The 21,935-nt window shown below is 40.3% G+C and overlaps 5 protein-coding genes and 1 non-coding gene across 6 annotated transcripts in view; 4 read left to right on the top strand and 2 right to left on the bottom strand.

Annotated features, from left to right (window-relative positions):
- Positions 1-1,160: 1,160 nt before the first annotated feature.
- Positions 1,161-1,233, top strand: trnak-uuu (transfer RNA lysine (anticodon UUU)). The gene has a single exon. It is a non-coding gene; the product is annotated as a tRNA-Lys (tRNA).
- Positions 1,234-1,958: 725 nt separating this feature from the next.
- On the bottom strand, positions 1,959-4,043 carry grxcr1b (glutaredoxin and cysteine rich domain containing 1 b). Its single transcript, XM_025056584.1, has one exon. The coding sequence runs from the start codon at positions 3,019-3,021 to the stop codon at positions 2,503-2,505; it is 519 nt and encodes a 172-aa protein (XP_024912352.1). The 5' UTR covers positions 3,022-4,043; the 3' UTR covers positions 1,959-2,502.
- Positions 4,044-4,407: 364 nt separating this feature from the next.
- On the top strand, positions 4,408-11,045 carry utp25 (UTP25 small subunit processor component). Its single transcript, XM_017038380.2, has 12 exons — positions 4,408-4,601; positions 5,220-5,253; positions 5,345-5,537; positions 5,616-5,846; positions 5,954-6,042; positions 6,130-6,540; positions 7,142-7,358; positions 7,440-7,642; positions 8,039-8,221; positions 9,261-9,370; positions 9,466-9,711; positions 10,593-11,045. Exons 1-12 carry the CDS (start codon positions 4,501-4,503, stop codon positions 10,846-10,848), a joined length of 2,274 nt encoding a protein of 757 aa, XP_016893869.1. The 5' UTR covers positions 4,408-4,500; the 3' UTR covers positions 10,849-11,045.
- Positions 11,046-11,194: 149 nt separating this feature from the next.
- On the top strand, positions 11,195-13,481 carry LOC112487146 (b(0,+)-type amino acid transporter 1-like). The gene has a single exon (XM_025056526.1). It carries the CDS (start codon positions 12,465-12,467, stop codon positions 13,170-13,172), a length of 708 nt encoding a protein of 235 aa, XP_024912294.1. The 5' UTR covers positions 11,195-12,464; the 3' UTR covers positions 13,173-13,481.
- A 35-nt stretch (positions 13,482-13,516) lies between these two features.
- LOC103383622 (b(0,+)-type amino acid transporter 1-like) lies at positions 13,517-18,945 on the top strand. Its single transcript, XM_025056394.1, has 6 exons — positions 13,517-14,431; positions 16,114-16,247; positions 16,646-16,775; positions 17,410-17,534; positions 17,606-17,693; positions 17,771-18,945. Exons 1-6 carry the CDS (start codon positions 13,709-13,711, stop codon positions 17,999-18,001), a joined length of 1,431 nt encoding a protein of 476 aa, XP_024912162.1. The 5' UTR covers positions 13,517-13,708; the 3' UTR covers positions 18,002-18,945.
- The window catches only part of adprs (ADP-ribosylserine hydrolase), a 10,165-nt gene continuing 7,076 nt past the window's right edge, over positions 18,847-21,935 (bottom strand). The window contains exons 3-8 of the mRNA XM_025056452.1: positions 21,776-21,878; positions 21,292-21,388; positions 20,917-21,124; positions 20,371-20,558; positions 20,140-20,240; positions 18,847-19,773 (exon numbers count right to left, since the gene is read on the bottom strand). Coding sequence (XP_024912220.1) covers positions 19,385-19,773; positions 20,140-20,240; positions 20,371-20,558; positions 20,917-21,124; positions 21,292-21,388; positions 21,776-21,878 — 1,086 coding nt within the window. The 3' untranslated portion in view covers positions 18,847-19,384. The remainder of the gene's footprint in view (positions 19,774-20,139; positions 20,241-20,370; positions 20,559-20,916; positions 21,125-21,291; positions 21,389-21,775; positions 21,879-21,935) is intronic.

Genomic DNA, 21,935 nt, shown 5'->3' with positions numbered 1-21,935 from the left:
GTGTGTGTGTGTGAGAGAGAGAGAGAGAGAGTGTGTGTGTGTGTGTCGGTCCGTGTGTGAGCAGGGAGGTGGAGGAGGATGATCTACGGAGAGCTGTCCCTGTCCATGGTGCTGACCGAGGCAGGTGCGCGGTGGGAGGTTGACAGGATGCGAACAGGAGCTTCTTAAAGGGAAAGTTCCACGGAGCTGCGCCGTCAGATACATGTGATCATGTTGTAGTGTTTTTACACACAGCAACATCTTTTCTACACATCTGGACTGGGCTTATTTTTTAAGACATACACATGCTTGCATACAAAACCACAACTTATTTACTAAGCTCCAAAAATGTATTGGCCTTCCTAATATGAGGTCATTGTTTTGCTCTTCTTGTTCTTTTACTTGTACTTGCTCCATCAGGTTCCCTCGCTGACCAACTGCCTCAGCCTCACCCTCTTTCCTTCACCACAAGCTCAGCTCCATCTCAAGTGCATTCATCCACCAAATGAATCTCCTCCGTACCTCTACCAGAAACTTGCCCTTTTTATATATTTTATAACCATTACTGCTCTCTGTTTTCCTCCTTTCTGGTACTGTAGGGTACCACCAATCTGCCGCGCTGCCTTCACTCACAAAGAAATAAAACAAAGAGTGAAATGAGATGTGTTTTTAGACATTAGTCAGGACATTAGTGAATGCTTGAAGTATGGTAAGAACTTGGAGCATAATGGAAGTGTGTGGTTAGAAGAGACGGCAGAGCAGTTTAGCCACAAAGATGCTGATGGAGGAAATAAGAAGCAAAATAATAAGCAGCAAAGATTGGCTGTGGGAGTTGTCTCTGTGTACAGAACTGAAACTACTGTAAGCATAAAAATAACAACAATCATTTAAAAAGACCTGCTCTGTCACTGTTGTTTCAGTGACTTCAAGCACAATTTGAAATAGTTTCTCTTGAACCATTTCTTTAGGTTAAATTACGTTAAATATCTGAAGAATATATAAAATGAATTGAAGATGGACCCTCCAGTGAACTGACGGTGGCAGCAGTGGCCCTCAGTTTATTTGAGTTTGAGATCCTTCTTCCATATACAGTAGAGACTTAGAGTAGAGAGCATTAGCGTTAGAAATGGGTTGTTGTCCGTAACAACGCAAAGAGAAGAGACAGCCAACAAGGACTCAGAGCCTGGGTAGCTCAGTCGGTAGAGCATCAGACTTTTAATCTGAGGGTCCAGGGTTCAAGTCCCTGTTCAGGCGGTGCTTTTCATTTGGTCCCATAGTGTAGTGGATAGTACACCTGCCTTCCACGCAGATCCAGGTTTTGACCACCAGAGGAATAATATAATTGGTGCCTCTAAGGGACAGCCTGTTGAAGCAGCTCTGCAGTTAATAAAACAATCCCCCAGCGTGGGATTAAGAATGTTCAAATTATTATTATTATTCTATGGTATTGTAATACATTGGGGAGAATCGAGTCCACTTTGCAAAAACCAGACACTGTGATACTCCACTCTGCAGTTGCTCTCTCTCTCTCTCTCTCTCTCTCACACACACACACACATCCCATCCCACATGTTGAACACACATTAACAGAAAGGTACATTGGCCAACAAATACATTATAACCCAAACAAGATTTTTTTTTTAAATTGTCCGATATTCGTCACATAATGGGGAAATTTGCTGCGTAAGTCTTTGCAACTCACACAAGCTGCCACAAGAGGCGCTAAGTAGGTGACAAAAACAGGATAATACAGGGGTGGCACCATTAGGTACGTATATACTGTATGGTCCCTGTAGGGCTCAACCCTGGGACCCTCTCCATGTAAGGCAGATGTGCTAACCACTGCACAGAACCAGAAGACGGTTGAATGTAAAGCAAGAACCAAACTTAACAACATAAAGTTAGTTGACCCGTACGGGGGTCGAACCTACCAAACTTAACAACATAAAGTTAGTTGGCCCATACGGGGATCAAACTCAAAACCTGAGCTAACCGGCCATGTAAGAAGGAGAGTCAAGAACATAACTGAATACCAGGGCTTTGACGGTGATAACAGAGAGATGTTGAAGCGATGAACTCATACCAACAACTGTTTCCATAAAATTTATTAAACTGTTAAAAGGTAGAGTCATTACACCCATAGGTCTAGTTTTGGTGAAAACATTAATGATGACAACATAGAAGGAGAAGATTTCACATGTTTCCATGCACACATATGTAAAATACTAAAAAGAATGTGGTCAAAAGTATATTAAATTGTAAAGGGATAGTTACGCTCCTATTCTGGACCGTACGGGATGTATGGACTGGTCCAACTACTGTTGTTGAAGCTCCAAAAATAAGACTTTGTCCAAATAACCATATTGTCCAATAACTGGTATTTGAGATTACTCTTTACTCCTTCTCCCATGGCCTCCTTTTCTGGTGACGAAACGAAGTCTTGAAGAGAAACAGAACACGGAACACGTCTGAACAAACTTAGTTTTAAATAGACACAATAATAAAAACCCTTGAGACCCCAGCCTAAAACAGAGCTTTGAAGTAGCAACAACTCCATTCAGAACCACAGTGGCATGGACTTACAGAATAGGTGTGGGAGAGGTTGTTGAAAAGCACTTGTCCTGCGCTCACTTTGTTCCTCACTCCTCTTATGGTCCCGTTCTTGCTGCAGATGTTGATGCGTTTGTTGCTGAAGAGCTTCTCTCTCTTGGCACTGGCATATAAAAGCAGGTCATCGGGGTCACAGCCACCGGCGTCCTCCGAGGTCTCTACCGCCAAACCATTGAGGTGGCTGTTAGCCTTGCTAGCGGGAAGTGAACCCTCTTCTTGTGGCTCCTGGGCACTGGTACGGTCCACTGTGTCTACTGAATGTGACACTGGGCCACGCCAGGCTGTGTCATCCTTGAACACCTCTGTCAGGACCCGGCCGCTGTTGGCGGACGCCACTCTAAACCTTACTGTCCTCACAGCCTTTCCTTTCTCCTGTTTCATTTTTGCCCCCTCCATCAGGCAAAAAGAATGTCTCACATGTTTACGTCCCATTCAGAAATGCCAGACGTCCTCCTTAGCCAAAGCCATAGTGGGACACAATTATCGCACAATAATATCCTGACAGAGATGTGAGAGGAGCTGAAAATACCCGGCGTAGAAAAACACCCAGACGATTAAGAATAGATGAGCTCCTGCCATGGAAACAGCTAAAACGGGCAAACAGTAAATTGATATTACCAGGATCAATAATTGATCATGGTTAGTTTTCACACGGCAGACCGACTACAGATGAGGAGCTCCGTACCATATGAACACCGCTTACACGGCAGATAAACTGTGCTGAGATCAGCACCATCATCTGACATTGAACTATTCTTGACTCACAGTCCATGAAATATTAATCACTACTTGTTAGTTACATCAACACACTAGGTGTGGACGCCCACAAGGTGGCAGTTACTGTTAGACCCAAAAATTACAAAATTACAACAGGATGCATTTTTTTATTATGGGTCACAGTGGAACAAATATTTAATGCAAGAAATAACATCAGTTGGCTAATGGTTTGAATAGTTAATGGACTTTATGTGTGTCTCTGTGATGGACGGACAGGTGTCCAGGCTCTCGCCAGCTCTCACCTGATGTCTGCTGATATTGATTCAAGTCCTCACCACAACCCTGGATCTGTTGCTTCAAAAACAATTATTGTACAGTTTTAACCCTATAAAATCATTTGTATCTTATTTGCTAAGATTCAGAGAGAAAACTCCTCCGAGTGTTCTATATTTTCAAAAATTTTATTTCTATGTAAAATGAACATTGTTGTGAGCAAAAAGTATCAATGTATCAAATGATATAAAAAACATACTTACACTTTGTTATTATTTTGTTTTATAAACATCTCAGTTCTGACCATTTAGAATTAAAGATAATTTTCAACCAGTCTCATGGCAGCAAAATAGAAGTTAAATAAATTACTTTGTGACAAAGAAAGTCTAATTATCATAAGGAAAATCCCATGGGGAACAACCAAAGAAAATGTTTGAAAATGAATTGAAGTTTACGATCTACACCTGTGCACCTGTCAACACGAGAACTGGGATAAAAACCCAAGGTATTATTAAGACACGTTTTTTTAGGAAAAAAAAAAGAGCCTGAACACGTTTTACCTCCTGTGGAATAAGCAGTTCGGTTCATTGTAATGGTATTTTAAGGCACCTAGTTATCCTTTCCCAGCCTGCAGGTGGTGCTAGTACATAACGTTCCGCTCCATGATAAGAATGTGATGTTATAATATTGTTTTATATAAATCCTAACTGTGTCAAAACTTATTAAGTAAGACGTATTGAAAACAATACGGTAGTTAAGTAAACGCCCTCAGCTTCTTTGGGCTTTAGTGGCATTGAAATCCTATGGCTTGTTCTACTGCCAATGTGTTATACCATCCGGGGGCTCTAGAGGGCAGAGTGACAGTGTCGTTGACGGATATCCAGCAACGAAGAAGCAGGACGGAACACGTGTGTCAACAACATGGGTAAAAGAAGGCAGAATAAGAGTCTCTTTACGAGTTTGTCGAAAAAACAGAAGAAACATCTAAAGGAATTTGGAGAAGAACACCCATTCCATGATGCGTGAGTACCGTAACAAAGAGCCGCCTAAGTTGTTCTTAGCCAGTGAGCTAATATTAAAAGTCAGGTCGTGCAAAGTTGAGGTTTCAACAGTGTTAGAAAACGTAGTTTTCTTTAGCAAATCCCTGTTCATTACATTACATTAGAGTTGTTTCTGTGCTACGTCATTTAGACAGGAAAATACAGACTGTAACGTTAACGACGGAGAACGCGCAACATTGAATTAGAGCCGTGTGCCATGGATGTGTACGTCATAGTCCAACCTCGTATCTGAAAACTAATGGCCCTAAAGATTAAACTTTTGTTCATAATAGGTTTAATTGAGTTTATTTGAATTTTTTGACACGTCTCATAGAGACCCAGTGTTAACAGCGGTATTGGTCAATTGAAAATACAGCGTAATTAAATTAGCCCATGTTTCATATTCCTTATTAAAGCATGGACATTATAAATGCATTAATCCAACGATGGCTAAAAGTGTCATTTAAAGAGGTCATTTTTTTGTTATTGTGTTTTTGTAGTGTGTTGCAGTCATTAAAGCACTGAATGTGTCTTTGAACCAACTCTGAAAAAATAAGTCCACGTAAAACAAGAATTTATTTCAACTTTTTGTGTCAACAGAGAAAAACAAGAAAGAACTGAAATTGTGCAGCTTGTGAGTACTGTACTTGGAAAAGTGATTATTTGTAACTATGTCTGTGTATAAATGATATTAATATCATCAAGTGTACGTTCCTCTGCTACAGACAGAAAGTCCTGAAGTGTCAGACTCTGAGCATAACATTCTGGAAGTAGAGGAGGAAGAAGAACCACAGCAAAAGACGGCCTACCAGAAACTTCTTTCAGCTATTGGACGACATGAAGGAGACACTAGCAGTGAAGAGGAACAGAGCAGTGATGAGGATGAGGACGAAGACGACGAAGAGCTCCTTGTGGAACGTAGGTTCTTCATTTTCAGAAGAATCTCGCCTTGACTACATGTAAACAAAAACAACTAGACTTTGTGTTTTATCACAGAGGAGAGTGAGGACGATAGAGATGACAGTGAGGAAGAAGATGCGACAGGAGAAGCAGAACTCGCCGATGAAGATGAAGGAGAGACAGATCTAAGGAAAGTGGAAGAAAAGGAGAAAGCAGACGAAGAGTTTGTCGATAAGGAGTACGAATCCCATTTCTGTCTCGAAGCAAACTTCGTCGATGGAGAAAATGAAGATGAGGGAAACATGGCTGAGGAAGACATGAGCACAGGTGAGAAATCCTAGATTTATCATTATTGCTTCATTAAATACAAATCATCAAATTCTGTGTAAAATGGAAAGCACGTGTGTGTGTGTGTGTGTGTTGTGCTGTTGTAGACCTTTTTTCACAGCATTTGGACACAGAACTCAGTGAAGAAGATGTGCAGAAGATCACGTCTCACACCAAATCTAAGACATCTGTCATGGTATTAGTATTTAATTAAATAAATACACTTCACTGTCAATATTCTAAATTGAAACCAAATGTTACATCTTTGACATTTTCTCTGCAGTGGCCAAAATTGGGCAACCTGCTCTGTACCACTGTCCTGGACAAGTATGGACCTATTGGCTCTCAGAAAGACACAAACCTCCCTGTTTTTCACAAGCTCTTGGAGTCCAGTTGGAAGAATCTTAACCAGAACTCTAATCCCAGTGTGACGTCTGAACAGATCAGTCCTCTCCAGCAGGAGCTTCTGGCTCTCATGGGCTCCTACAAAGACCTATTCTACCAGGAGGTGTGTCCTCTGAACAAAGCTCCTCTGGTGCGCAACGCGTACTGTGTTCACGTGCTGAACCACATATTGAAGTCCAACTCCCGGGTCCTGGCTCACAATGCAGAGCTACGAGAACAGAAAATTCAGACAAAACCAGGAGCTGAGCCACAGGATGAAATCAGGGACCGAGGTCTCACCCGACCCAAGGTAAAAACCAACTGGATTGTTACATTTTGTAAGCTCTAACAGGATGTATCTCTGTCGGTACTGCATAGAACCAAGACAGAAGAAGCAGTTTATCACATGCTAATTCTAATTAGCTTCTACTCCTGTCTACGGTATCAGAATGTATTTGAAACACAGAGTTTGTTCACCTTTTAGACAAAAGTAAATCATTTATGTGGTAAATATTCAACCGCAGAAATGCAACCTAATCTTAAAACTCTGGGAATAGGTAGTGATTTAGGGAAATTAGCGAGGCTAACTTATTTTAGCCAGACCTTGGTAGAGTGGGATTACTCTTATGTAAAATGTGTGCTATGGCTTAAAATAAGTTGAAAACACCTTTTTTTCAGTGTACATTTTTTTATGTAAGCAGCTACCATTTATATCAGTTGAATTAGTTTGTTCTCACTTCTCACTTCCACAGTGGCTATCCCTGTTCTTATATAACTATATAAGTAAGCACAACTACCCTTAATGATATGTCTTTGAACTGATAGCCTCAGTTAGGTATACAGACGAACTGTACTGCACTGGTTCAAAATGGTGAGTAAGGATTTTCCTGCTGTGATTTCTGATTTTTTAGGTCTTAATTCTTGTGCCATTCCGTGGCACAGCTCTCCAAGTTGTCCAAACGTTCATCAGTCTCCTGGAGACCAAAGGCAAGAAGATAGTGGTCAGCAACAAGAAGAGGTTCAAGGATGAGTTTGGAGCAGAGGCCGACGACCAGCCAGCCAATCTGCACCGACCAGATGATTATCGCGCTATTTTCTCTGGCAATGTCGACGATCACTTCAGGATAGGTAATAAAAAACCATGACGAACCGAGACATGGTACGTTTGTCTTTTTGTGACCTCCTCGATGTTGTCTCTCTCTTCACCAGGCATCTCCATTGTGAGGAGCAGTATTCGTCTGTATGCACCATTTTATTCCTCTGACATAATTATCGCATCTCCGCTCGGCCTGCGCACAGTGCTAGGAGCCGAAGGAGAGAGCAAGAGAGACTTTGACTTCCTCACGTCCATTGAGGTGCTGGTGCTGGACCAGGCCGACGTCTTCCTGATGCAGAACTGGGAACACGTTCTGGTAAGAGTGCTGTAGGCGATGGTACAGGAATGCATGAAGGCATCTCACTGTGACATGCTGCAACATCAACCGTCAACCAGTTTATATAATCATGTATTGTTCTACTGGAACCTGACTGTTGTTGTTAAACACACCCTGGGCTGGTTGTCTTCTAATACCAGAGCCACAAACACAGATAAACAAACATTCACACGCAATTAAACTAAGTCAGTTAGGAGTGGTGGGCACAGCGTGCCAAATCATTCTGCAGAATACTGCTGTGGCGACCCCTGGTGGAGGAATTACCTAAAGGTGATTCCTCATGAATTGAATGTAATTATGCAGTAAACAACAGTTTCAACAGCTATTTTTAAGCTTTTTTTTTTGTTTGTTTGTTTTTTTGTTGTTGACCTCCAGCACGTGATGAACCACATGAACCTTCAACCTCTCAACTCTCACGGGGTCGACTTCTCCAGGGTGAGGATGTTTAACCTGAATAACTGGGCCAAACACTACAGACAGACCCTGGTGTTCAGCTCCATCCAAGAACCGCAGATCAACAACATAATCACCAAACACTGCGCTAACTACCGTGGACAGGTACGGAACATGGTTCTCACTCATTTGACCTGAAGCTTGATGCAGTGGTTGGTAAATGTCTCAAGACATAAAAGCTGTGAAAATAAAACCAATGATACATTGTTAGTCATTAATGAATGGGTTTTGGACAAATAACTATGATTTAAATCACCACGGCCACAGCATTTTGCTGTTTTTCCCAAATTCCAGACATTAAGCTTGTTTTTGGCTCTTACATAGTTTTTTTTTTTTTTTTAAAGAATTAGTGATATTCATATAATGTCATATGATTAATTGCAAAATTTAGAAGCTTTGTGGTGAGTTATATGCAATTTACTTCCCTGTATTTTTCGGATTATAAGGCGCATTAAGCGAAACAAAACAGTCAGTGAAAAATTCAAGCATGTTCGGATCCCTCTCGTCATTATCCGAGTCAGTCTCGTTGCTGTTAATTAGCTGTTCAGTGATGTGATTTGTTGGTGAATGTTCAGATGAGATTCGTTGTTAGAACTGCCACAGTCAGAAATCTTTAATACAGTAAATCCCCCGAGACGGAGAAGTGTGTCCTGGTCTGCCTCATTCTACAATAGTGTCTGACGTGAAGTTGAAACAAATGCATGCACGGCCTCGTTAAGTTATTTAAAGTTGGAGGTGCTTTTTCCTGCAGGGTGTGTCTCATAATAATGTAAAATAATATGTTTACACCAGAGAATGAATTACGCACTGGTGTTATAGTTCAACGTGTTATTATGTGGCAGGTGTGATATCACAGGATCAGCACACAGTCAGTGATCTCAGCTTTGGGCTGTTGGTTTTCACACTGACACTTTAAAGGTCAGACAGAACTTCTGCTCCTTTAGAGTTTTTCATAAAAATAAAAAAAAACATTTTATTGTCAGTTACTCAGTACTTATCCAAAAGTAAAATACATGAAAGTCTGTGTTTTTTAACAGCTTATTTAGAATGATGTTATCATTTATTATTGTGTATTTTATATATATATATATATATATATATTTATTTATTTATATTTATATATATTTATTTATTTGTGTTACAGATAACCACTAAAAACATGCCAAACGTGGGCTCCATCTGTCAAGTGCTGGTTCAACTGCCTCATGTGTTCCAAATGTTCTCATCCGACAGCTTTATGGATCACGATGCGAGGTAAAAGACGGGTCCAGATACTGTTCACCTTCTAGTTTTAACATTTTGAAGACATTATCTCACAGCGTTGTTTTTTCGCCCTCTTCCTTTCTCAGGTTCAAATTCTTTGTGGATAATGTGCTGCCTCAGTACAGAGACTCTGTGATGTCCCACACTCTGATCTACGTCCCCTCCTACTTTGACTACGTTCGATTGCGCAACTACATGAAGAAAAAAGAGCTGAACTTTGCCAGCATCTGCGAGTACTCCAGCAAATCTGAAGTGTCCAGGGCCAGACATTTCTTTCAGAAAGGGCAGAAGCAGTTTGTGCTTTTCACTGAACGTTTCCACTTTTACAAGAGGTCAGTTCTACGTCTGATAGGTTTATGTGTACTGTACCGTACTGGTTTATTTGTCACAGGAATATTATTCATTTAAAACTCCAAGGGCTCCAAGGTAGACGTAAAATCAGAATCAGATCAATTGAGTTACTCATCTTTATTACCTGTTAATCTATCACTGTTATCTGTCTGTTATCGGTTTTACTGAGCTCAGAGGTTAGCCACGATATGTCTTTTTTTGTTCTACTTTCTTTGAGTCTCGTGGCAATTCCAGTCCTTTGAAGCTCAATTAGCTGAATTGTTAAAAGTTCATGTACTTCTCACCACAGAAATAAGTTTATTGCTCCCTGTGACACAGTCAGTTAGCACGTTCGCCTATAAACCCAACGTCCAAATTCCGCTGGTGCAGGGGTGTCATACTCATTTTGGTTCAGGGGCTGCATGCAACCTGATTAGATGTCAAGTGGGCCGGACCAGTCCAATCACACCGTAATAAATTATAAATAAAAATAAGGCCATGATTTTCCCCTTTGTTTTCATGCAGAGAAGTACAGGTTTATTAGCTGTTTATAATTATTTATTCATATTTGATGAAATAATAATTTTACAAAAATATCCTGAACATGAAGTGTTTGTCTGTTTATTCATACCTTTTAAAAGTCATCAAGCGGTCTAGATTGAACACCGTAGCAACAGGCTGCCCCCGTGGGCAGCCTGTTGCAGCACATCCTTAGAATTTAACGCAACGACTTCCCCAGTGTGGTATCAGTAAAGTTCTCCTTTATTTCAAATATTGTTGTTTATACTATTTTAAAAAACTAACATCTGTGCTGTCCATCTTTACCTGCTGATTCCCACCGGAGATCTTATCTGACCTCTAATCCCCGATTTCCATTTTTCAGGTACACTATCAAAGGCATCCAAAACCTCATCTTCTACGGGTTACCCTCCTTCCCTCATTTCTACAGCGAGATGTGTAACATGCTCGCAGCAGGGTCTCAGGGAGAGGAGGCCAGTTGGACCTGCACCTCCCTCTATTCCCGCTACGACGCACACAAACTTTCTTTCATCTGTGGAGTAAAGCGTGCGGGACAAATGCTGCACTCCAACAAGAGCGTTCACCTCTTTGTCACGGGAGCAGAGGATAAGACCTCCTGAAGTCTGAAGTTAGTCCAGCAGGTAGTAAGTCCACAGGTTCCAGACCAGGGTCATCTCTGTTCACTGAACGGTCATCAAGACATCAAGTACAGTATGTTTTCACTAGGGATGACTTGATACAACTTTTCTATGTCCAGTACTGTTACTGCAACTTGGAGTATCACAGAGGGGAGTGCTGGTACATCATTTAGAGCAATGAAAATAAAAACCAAAAATATGTTGTTTTTTTTAGGTAAAATCTCTAGGACTAAATTAGCAACAACACAAATATAGAATCATATTGTGCCATACAGCTGCAGCTATTTAATCTCCATGTCATGTATGTATCAAATACATTCAGTTGTTCGTGTGTTTTACTGTGATGATAACAACTCTTTCTATTCCAATCTACTTTATTATGTTATGTTCCATTAAAATGGAACATTCCAAACTTTGTACAAGGGCTTTGACTTTGTTCAAGTAGATGTGCATTCAAGTAAGACATCACCTTTGTGGACCAATCAAATGCTTCCATAGAAACATTGAAGTCAATGAAGTTTATGATGTGATCAGATACTGTATGGGTCTTTTGACTGCATGAATGCATCTGGCTCTCAGATAAATCTTAGCTGGCATTTCTTAAAGTACCTTTAATAACTTTTTAATACTTCAAATAGTAATATTTTTATACTAAAAATATTGTATGGAGCTCACGGAAATACATTTTAGAATATGTGACTTTTTTGGCTTTCTCTGCTAAAAGGTTTCTGGGTTAAACACTTACATACAAGGCTTTATACTGGGTGAGGATCAGTCCAAATCTACCACAGTGAGGTTTGGGAAAACCATTTAATGTTACAGATCATAAGACATGCAATTTATCGTGCAATTTATGAAAAAAGTATCATTCCCTGTCAAAGTTGAGAGATGTCCATCAGCTCAGGACAAACAGAAATGTCAAGTGTGTATGGGATTACATGAAAGAAAGATAATTCACACAAACATACTAATTTAAAGTGCATGTAAGTCGGTGTTGTTGTAGTAATGGATTAAAATGAATGAGCCTTGTCCTTGAACTCTAAGAGAATTCTTACACAAGTCTTTTAACTGGTTTGTGCACTAAAAGAAGTGGAATTGTTTATTTTCACTTGTTCTTTGAAGTCCAGAAACATTGAGCCACAAAATGTATAGGTTATATATTTATCAATATGGTTAGAGAGTGCTTTCAGTGGCTGTGGTAAAATGTACCTCATCCTGCCCAGTGAATTTGTTTTCTGGAAATGGTACAGGGCAGAGAACATGTCATATTTAAACCGCAGTGCCTCACATTTGGGAAGTAAGTTTAGTTCAGTTGTTATTGGTTAAACTGTCATGAAATAATCTTTTTTTTCAGTGTGTAAGAGAGATATGAGGACATGGTTTGGACATAAAGGTCCAACGCAGATGCAGAGACATGACACAGTGAACAGTCATCCCCAAAAAAAAACAGCCGGTCAAATATATAATCAAATATATGAGCTGTCCAAGTAATTATTAACTCTCCTTCTTGCTGCAAGAGTGACTTTGGCCAAAGAATTATAGGCTTTTCTGCAGTTGTAAAGCTGTAAGACGGCAGGTGGTTGTCAACCGTTTAGGAAATGGAGGACAAGAGGCAGAAGCTGAGCCTTAAGCGAGATGTGGGACTGGCCGGGGCCGTGTCCCTGATCGGTGGGACAATGATTGGATCTGGGATCTTCATGTCTCCCCAGACGGTCCTCTACACCATAGGTAGCCCGGGAGCTAGCCTTGTGGTGTGGGCGGCCTGCGGCTTACTGGTCATAATGGCCTCCTTTTGCTACGCAGAGCTGGGCACCGTCATTCGAGAGTCAGGTGGAGAGTACATCTACATCCTGAGGACCTCGGGTCCGGTTCTGGCCTTCTTGCTGATCTTCAGCTCTGTGTTTTTTGTGAGACCTGCTGGTGTTGCAGGCATCGCCTTAAGCTTTGCCCAGTACGTTGTGGCTCCTTTCTACTCAGACTGTGCTCCTCCAGTGGTGGTGGTGAAGTGTGTGGCTGCAGCTGCGATCATAACTCTGGCCACTGTGAACTGCCTCAACGTTCGCTTTTCAATGTCAGTCCAAGTGTTCTTTATGGTAGCCAAGGTTCTAACCTTGGCGGTCATAATCTTAGGAGGAGTGGTTATGCTCGTCAGGGGACATAATGAGAACTTTAAAGACTCATTTGCAAATACAAATGTTGGCATCAATCCAATTGGGATCGCTTTCTATCAAGGCTTGTGGTCATACGATGGCTGGAATAATCTTAACTATGTGACTGAGGAGCTGAAACGTCCAGAGGTAAGATGATAAAAAGACAGTCTCTCACCACCGGCTGCTTCTGTCCTTGTCCTAGTACTGTAGCTAAACGGAGGCTACACTCTGGAGGTTCAGTTTCATTTGTGTTCAGTGTTTGACAGCCATACATAAGGACATTCAGTTTAAAGTACCTCTGTATTCAAACAAATCCTATCTATAAATCTTAAATAATTTAGCATGTTTTAATACATGCATTGTATGTATATGTATATACATATATAAAATGTTTAAATTACACAATATGGGACATTTACTAATATGTTTTTGAATGTTTATAAATCTTACATATTTAAGAACATATTAGTTGATAAATCTTACATATTTAAGAACATATTGGTTGTGAATATGTGTGTACTAAAATATTAGTTATATAGTAACTGTTGTATATATTCACTAATGCTACGTCAAGTAAACATTGTGTTAGTCATGTTACGCCCCTGGAGGAGGTTCCCTTTGCCGTTTTGCCTCTGGTTCATATACATACATTGTCTCAGGAATTCTGTCAATATTTACTTGGGAGGATTTTTATGCACACGTCTATGCCAAAGCAGACGATGAAGCAGGACAAAGAGACCTTCAATCTGGAGAGGGGAGTGGGACTTATAGGAGCCATTTCTTTCATTGCGGGAACTATGATAGGATCTGGGATCTTCATAAGTCCCCAGTATGTGCTGTTGTCCATAGGCAGCCCCGGGGCTGCCCTGGTAATCTGGGCTTGCTGTGGTCTAATAGCCATGCTGGGGGGCCTTTGCTATGCTGAACTGGGCACAGTGATCACAGAGTCTGGAGGGGAGTACATCTACATGCTGCGGACTTTTGGAAAACTAGTGGCCTTCATGTTTGTCTTCAGCTTCGTTGCGGTCATGAGGCCGGCCAGTGCCACGGGACTTGCCCTCAGCGTTTCTGAGTATGTGGTGGCTCCGTTTTATGGCTGCTCTCCTCCAGAAATTGTGGTAAAAGCCGTGGCTGCGGCAGTCATTTTGCTGCTCTCCGTGGTGAACTGCATGAGTGTGCGGCTGGCCACTGGCGTCCAGGTGGTGTCCATGGTCGTCAAACTGATGGGATTAGCAGTGATCATCATCGGAGGCGCTGTCATGCTTTTCAAGGGCAACACGCAGAACTTTGATAACTTCTTTGAAGGGACTAATGTCGGAGCCAGTGCCATTGGACTTTCTTTCTATCAGGGCCTGTGGTCCTATGATGGCTGGAATACTTTGAATTTTTTAACTGAGGAGCTAAAACGTCCAGAAGTAAGACTTAGTTTACTCTTCAAGTGATTCCTTCAATTCTGAGATTCTTAATTTCTCTACATGTTGTGTTTTCTATTGAACAAGTATAAACAGTAATGTGACACTCCTGTGAGTGACTTCCTGCTCACAGAGCATCAACTGTCCACTTTACATACACGCTATGTAACCATACACTATACGTATATGATTTGCTCTAGGCCTGCTCAATTTTACCTACCACACTATTTTACTGTTGTGTGCCTACTGTGCCTACTGTTGTCAGATGCACATGATTCCAGCGTATGTTCATATTTGCTCGCTCCAAATTTTGGAATAATGTATGAGCATATTTTGACCAAAGCATGTTCCAGGCATTTACAGGAATGTTAGAAGAACTGATTTAATGAGCAGAAAAGGGGCATAATATGTCACCTTAACAAATAACAATAGAAAACCTTGTTTGTTTCCAGTTTGAGACCCTAAAAAATAGCCTGCGCCTTGTATTCCAGTGCACTTATATTTTGAATTTTAGGGTAAATGTTACCATTAAGGTCAAAATTGAAACATAAGTTTTTTATTTTGGGTTCATATCTTTGTACATCCAGTGCCTTAACAGGCATGAACCACACCACACATGGCTGCCACTGATGTGCCTCTCCAGTCTAACTAATGTTTAATCAGAAGGTGTAGACACAGTAATTTAGATAAGAGTCAAGAATGTTAGGGTGGTTTTCAGGAAAGACAACTTTTGGAAACCTGGGATAATGATGATAAAGAAGAAACAGAGAGTAAATGATTTACTGGCCGTGGTTAAATTCTCTGTTTATAGGTCATCTTTCCCATAAGTACTTGCTTCAAAAACAAGGAAGCAACTGTAACTAACTGTAATACAGTGGTTCTCAAACGTTTTAGTCATTCCTCTCACAGTGGGGATTTTTGAAAGCTTAGACTGCTCCTGCTGCCCCAACAAAAGTCTTGACAAATTCATTTTTTCAATGTTATTGAACTAACAAGAAGTAACTTGAGATTTTATGATGAACCAAAAAAGAAAAAAAAATGAAAGTGCAGTTCCATCATCACTTGAACCTTGAAAATGTCCACCTGTTTGTTGCGACCCACCTCTCATGTCTCTGTTCCCGACTCACACTTTGAGAAATAATGCTGTAATGTTTGTAGCTATGCATAGTTACAGTATTCTGTAAACTATGTTTTCCTACCCTTTTTTGAGCCACGGCCCATATTGTAAATTAGTGAAATTCCACGGCCCACCACCTTACAAAAATGTCACAAAAATACATGTAAGGAAATATAATGATCTTCGGGTTTAAAGTTTCTAGTTTCAGATTAGTTAGGTAAAATTGGATAATTTTCTAAAATTACACTGCTGTTGTTGGGAATCACTGCGGTAGAATCACTGTGGTATTTCAAACAATTAATTGTTCCTCTACTCTGGCTAATAGCAATAACATTGAGACCCATCATCATGAGCAGGCCGAGACAAAAGCCTGGGAAAAGCCAGAACAATGGCTGTTAATAAATGACTGGCCTAAACACAAGCTTGATTGTACAAATACAGGCTTTCCTTCAAAACAAGGTCCAGAGAATGTCACAACTTTTACAACCCTCAAAAGTCCTTATGCCTTCTTTGTTTCATGCAGGTCTGTAGATATTGATTGTTGTTGTTATTTTTGTTTATGTCCCAGGTCAATCTTCCTCGGGCTGTTATCATTGCTATTTCTCTGGTGACTGGCTTGTATCTGCTGGTGAACGTCAGCTACCTGACAGTCATGACACCAAAGGAGCTCGTTTCCTCCAGTGCAGTAGCAGTCACATGGGGGTAAGTTAGAGTGCTGCTGTCCTCGGTTTAAGACATCCTCGACCTACAGTATTTCATTGTCCTGGTTCGATCAAGCGTCTGTTAAATGCATAAGTGTAAATGTAAATTAGTTGGCGATCGGGGGACGGCTCTATGAGGAAAACGACTTTGTTTACTTTCGCCGTTTGTTCGCCATACATTAAATTGTGCAACATTTGCTTTCTTTAGTTTTGTTTTTAACTTTTTGCCCTTCATTGCGGCTCCCAGGCGTAAGTCTGACTCTTCTGCTGTCCTAAATTATGACGTATTAGCGTAGGTGAGGGACGTAAGAGTTGAGTTACATCTCACCGTAGGAACGTAATTCCGATGAAATTCGTGGACCACCTGTACACGGTTTGAATTTTCACCTCACTCTACAGAAATAAGGTGCTGGGCAGCTGGGGTTGGATCATGTCTGTGGCTGCAGCATTGTCCGCTTTTGGTTCACTGAACGGGACCTTCTTTAGTGGAGGCCGCGTTTGCTTTGTCGCCGCCAGGGAAGGACACATGGTAAGAGTCTTTTGAATTATTACGAGTGTGTGTGAGGGAAAATATCATCAACGGCATTCACAATTGGATGTCAGTGAATACCCCTGTCAAAAAGGACATAATTAAGAAGTACACCTTTTTATGAAAGCAGTTATAAAATGTCTATACGGAAGCAACATCAAATTTCCACTACTCGCAACAATCAGTAATCAATCATGTCAACAACACCAGCCACAAGGGCCGTAATTGCAGAACAAAGTTAATGATAATAAATAGATGAATAATTATATAGATACCCTATTGATCCCAAAAGGGAATTTCAGGACAAGGATAGTGATAACGGCAAAAGATAAAATCATAAATGTTATCAGACATCAGCAGATAAATTACAGCCTCTATTTACAATCAAGCTTAAATAAAGATTTGTTAGATGAGAAAATGTTTCCGATAGAAGTAACTGTGTGGGATTTTTTGGCACTCACTCAAGTCCGAATGTTGCACACAAGGTGTGTTAGATTTGTGTTCATTTGCAAAAGGGTCCCATGGCAGAAGCTAATGCGGTTGGGGGAGGGGGGTTGTGGCATGAAAAAGTTTGGGAATCCCGGTGTTAGATATGTTTTATAGAAGACTGTCACAAAGTTGTGTTGTTTTTTAGCCAGATATTCTAGCCATGGCTCACATTCACAGACTGACCCCATCTCCAGCACTGATCTTCACCACCATTGTTTCTCTGGTGGTACTGATACCCGGTGACTTTCAGACTATCGTCAACTTTTTCAGGTAACAGCAAATCTTGCAATTTGCCTTTCAACACATTTGATGGCCTAACATAATTATCCATTTATTTTCAGTTTTACAGCCTGGATTTTCTATGGCATCACCCTCGCTGGACTCCTCTACCTCAAGATCAAGAAGCCAGAACTCCCTAGGCCATACAAGGTCAGTGTCTTCCATACATTATTTTTCTTTTTCTAATTATTTTTAGCACAGACTTTTGTCTTTTTGTTTCTCTACAGGTTCCCATTATACTCCCGATCCTGGTCCTCATAGCAGCAGTATTTCTTGTGCTGGCTCCCATCGTAGATAATCCCCAGATTGAATACCTTTACGTGACTTTATTCATCTTGAGTGGAATCCTTATCTACATCCCTTTCATATATTACAAGCTATGCCCCAACCTGTTGACAAAGTTGACAGTATTCCTTCAGCTGTTTTTAGAAGTCTGCCCAGTTGACAAAAATGTATGATTTCCAAGAGTTACTTCAACAGTTGTTTACATTGAACTCAGACTTCATCAGACTGTGGTATGTCAGTATTGACCATTTCTTTCTTTGTAACACTGGCAGTATGGTATAATAAATCAGACACAGTTGACTCCGTGTTGTCAGGATGTTCAGTTTGGATATAAATGTATACATGTTACTGTAATACAAACTCTGTATCTGTAACCCTGATGTAAAACGTAATTCTCAGAAACTCTGTGAAGCTGCTACAATTCAATACCATTGCATTGTGGAATTGGGCAGGGTTGCATCTGTTATTTCATGACCTGCTGTAATGAAGGATCTGAAGGCTCTGCAATATCACCATGGAATTTGCCAATCATATGCAGTTTCCTCAGAAATGTGTTGTCATATACAATTTGCTATAGTTAGACTTCTCATTTATTAGTGTTTCCTTTCTTTTTCCATCTTTTCTTGCATCTTGCTGCCTCATATTACATCCTTCTCTGTATGGTATACCTGGTTTTAGGCTTTATGTCAGGACTGGATCTAGCTCTTTGCCTCAACACTGCACAGAATGAATCAGTAGATGGTGAATAAATAAATAAATCCAAAAAATGTTTTTAATTTTTTTTTTTATTTAAATGATTGAAATTATTTGTTTCTCGTTAGTTTCCCTAATGCCATTGATTTATTTGACATCCTTGATTTTAAATGTTTTCCAGATTTCCCAGATATTTCTAACCGTTCTCAAACAGAAATAAATTCTACACAAAGTCTTAAAATACTTCATCAGCTTAATTGTATATAATAGCTTTGAAGAACTAAAAAAACATGAGATGCTGGCCAAAGTATACAGTCAGAGTCAGTGCTTTTAGGGTAGTGTAGTATCAGGGGACAAAAACAACCAGACCTACAGTATATACCAGTATTTCCCAAACATATGGCATGTTTTACATTACAAAAATCCACCACCAAACAAAAATGACAAAAAAAGTATATTTGATGTAATATATTGATCTTTTAGTTTCAATTTACTCAGAATTTACTTACCCAGGGTAAAACCTGGGCCTGTTTAGGTGTACCTAACCTGCTTATATTTGCAGGAATTGAGGAAAGACATTAACAGCTCTTGTTCTTTTTTTTTTTTCTTTTATAACAATAATAGGTGTACTACTTGTCACTACCACATGGGCAAACAAAAGATATCAGCAGAGAATAAATAACATTTTCCAGATCAATTTACATAGTCAAATTGGATAATTTTCACAGGTGCCCCTCATGATACATCCCCCAGGATCAACATGACCATGAGCTTGTGGATATTTACTTTTGATTTAAAAAAAAAAGTGTAAAAAGGTTTGGCAAATATTCTATCACATGATTCCTTATTTTCTTAGGAAGGAATCACTGTGTGCCGTTTTTCTTCTCTGCGCCATTAGATTTGTTTTCAGTCCAGAGTCCATAGCTCTTCTCGCCTGTCCTGATGTCACTACTATCACTCTGTGACAACTGTTGGTAAAGCATGTGAAGTTGACCTGCGCTCACGTCAGCATCTTCTGCACCCTCACAGCACTTGATCCAGGACTGTGGAATGGCCTGGATGCCGTAGTGGGCCCCGGCGATGGCTCCAGCCATGCAGGCTATGGTGTCTGTGTCTCCTCCGAGTGCGAGGCAAAATGCTATTGTCCTTTCCAGACCACCGTAGCTTTCGGGAAAGCATTCACGGGGTTCCAGGCAGTGAAGGACACAGAAGATGGCAGTGGGTACAGAGTGTAGGGCTGCAATTCCATTACCTAAGACAAAATACACACACATACATTAGTAAAATAATAGAAGAAGGATTTCTCCTGTGCTTATTATATATTGGATGCATGACCTTGAGGTAAAGGGCAAGTTTCTCTGTACAACAATGAGACTAATGAACCCTTCACCCTCTTTCTTTCCCTTCTTCACATGAATGCTCCCATTCGTGGTCTTACCACACCATATCATCTGCTTCCATCTGCCTACACCACATCCTTATATCTTTTCCACCTTTTTCCCTTCCAAGCAGTTTCATGTCACAATATTTTTGTTCAATATGCATATTTTAATGTGTACATGTGAGAAAGAGAGTTTACGAAGAATATATATATTTATATACTGAAACTGATACTGACCCAGTTCAGAGATGACCTCCTCTATGCTAACCGTGCTCCTACCCATCAGGTCTTTAACTCTGTAAAGGCGTTCACAGAATGGCTTGTCTGCCTCCTTTAAGCTGCATATAAAACGTAAGACATAGTGAACAACACTGGTCAAACTTTAGTGTAAAATTCATTATTTAAAATTCAGACATGACAACATTGGGCCTCTGATAAATTAGAAACTGAAGTCTGTGTAGAACTCACAATCTAGCATCACTGCGCGCTGCATCATCTTCCTCCACGTTCTCCATCTCTGTGATTAGCTTGCTAATAAACTGTTGGGGTAATTCTAGTGCCCCCTGAAGGGACAGGTGCACAGCTAACGCTTGGAGCAAAGCACCATTATAACCCAGAGAGCAGGAGTGAGTCAGCATGGCACCTAAACGGGCAAACTGTTGAGGAATAAAAAACGATGATTTGAAAGTTTTAACAATGTTCATGAAGAGTAGCATTTTGTTCTGTTTTAAACATTTGTGAAATTAGTTTTAAAATGTCCACCTTTTCTTTATACGTTTTATCACAACAAAAGCTAAATCTTGCACTGAAGATTTAATAAAAAAATAACATCAGAACAAACCCATTTCTAATCTGCTCTTTGTCATTACAGATATAGGTATTTAGAGCTGCTCACATCTACAAAAAATATTATTTATATCTTATGTCATAAATACCAATGTGTACTCCTCATACAGATAGAATATCTTTAATACATCTTACAAAGAACATGACAGTTACTCATCAAATACTGACCTTTTTAACATTAGCCTGCTCTGGGAAACCCAGAGCAAAGGGAGCTGCCCTCATGGCCCCCCCATTTCCAAAGGAGCCTCGACCATTGTATTGTTCCCTAGCTGGCTGGTACACGTCACTGAGGTGAGGTGATGCTAGCTTCTTAAGCACCTGAATAACTCCAGCACCATAACCACGACCAGGAGATGCACTGTACTCTTTGGCAAACCTAGAGGGAGGACAAGGCTTGACTAGGTCTCAATTGTAAAAGTAAGTAAGTGTAATTTTCACATTAAGTAAAGGTTTGCTGTAGGTGTACACAAGTTTAATCACATTTTTTAGAGCAAACCCCCATTTACTCCATTTGCCAGTAGTGTTTTTGTACCACAATAATACCTGTGAGCCATGTCCTGCTCATCGAAGCCACCTCGGGTGAGTAGAGACTGCACAACACAACGTGCCATTGCTGTGTCATCACTGTATTCAAGAGTGGCTAAAAAACATAAACACATACATGTGAAGTTATAGAATGTACTCAAAGTGTGTAGTGTACACAGCTATATCTAACATAAAAAACATTTTTTATGAAATATCTAAAATTCACCAAGTAATTTCATGAACATCAGGGTATAGTTTTGATTAAATGTTGTGTGATTTACAAGAAATATTTAAATTGCTATTGTGTAAAGCAAACCAAAACAGACAACACAACAGAGTAAAGTAAGAAATGGAGTCAAAACGTTAACTAGTTTCCATTAAAATCAGTCACTTATTAAGTAAATAAAAAAAATCTGTGCATATGATACATACATCGCACTTATGTTATGTCTATTCTGTTCAAATGTCGCAAGGATATTTCTACTACGGTGCATTTACGAACCGTCTCCTTTGGTGTCGTTCTCCAGGCCGTTCAGGTGCCTCAGCACAGTCTCCATAGGAACCTCCTCCGCACCTTCGAACTCACCACCGACACAGTCACCGACCACAGCGGCTACTAACGCACCCCGAAACCGCGCCAAACAACGGCGCCCCACCCCCGC

This window comes from Cynoglossus semilaevis, chromosome 1, assembly GCF_000523025.1.
Source record: "Cynoglossus semilaevis isolate Cse_v1.0 chromosome 1, Cse_v1.0, whole genome shotgun sequence".
Classification (NCBI taxonomy): domain Eukaryota; kingdom Metazoa; phylum Chordata; class Actinopteri; order Pleuronectiformes; family Cynoglossidae; genus Cynoglossus; species Cynoglossus semilaevis.
This window is presented reverse-complemented; position numbering and strand designations above follow the sequence as displayed.

Excerpts from the sequence above, each read along its gene's own strand:
- grxcr1b (XM_025056584.1), bottom strand. The coding sequence starts at position 3,021 with ATGGGACGTAAACATGTGAGACATTCTTTTTGCCTGATGGAGGGGGCA.
- LOC112487146 (XM_025056526.1), top strand. The coding sequence starts at position 12,465 with ATGGAGGACAAGAGGCAGAAGCTGAGCCTTAAGCGAGATGTGGGACTG.
- LOC103383622 (XM_025056394.1), top strand. The coding sequence starts at position 13,709 with ATGCACACGTCTATGCCAAAGCAGACGATGAAGCAGGACAAAGAGACC. Across the intron at positions 17,535-17,605 it reads ACTATCGTCAACTTTTTCAG|TTTTACAGCCTGGATTTTCT; the intron begins GTAACAGCAAAT and ends ATTTATTTTCAG. Across the intron at positions 17,694-17,770 it reads AACTCCCTAGGCCATACAAG|GTTCCCATTATACTCCCGAT; the intron begins GTCAGTGTCTTC and ends GTTTCTCTACAG.
- utp25 (XM_017038380.2), top strand. The coding sequence starts at position 4,501 with ATGGGTAAAAGAAGGCAGAATAAGAGTCTCTTTACGAGTTTGTCGAAA. Across the intron at positions 8,222-9,260 it reads GCGCTAACTACCGTGGACAG|ATAACCACTAAAAACATGCC; the intron begins GTACGGAACATG and ends TTTGTGTTACAG. Across the intron at positions 9,371-9,465 it reads TTTATGGATCACGATGCGAG|GTTCAAATTCTTTGTGGATA; the intron begins GTAAAAGACGGG and ends TTCCTTTCTCAG.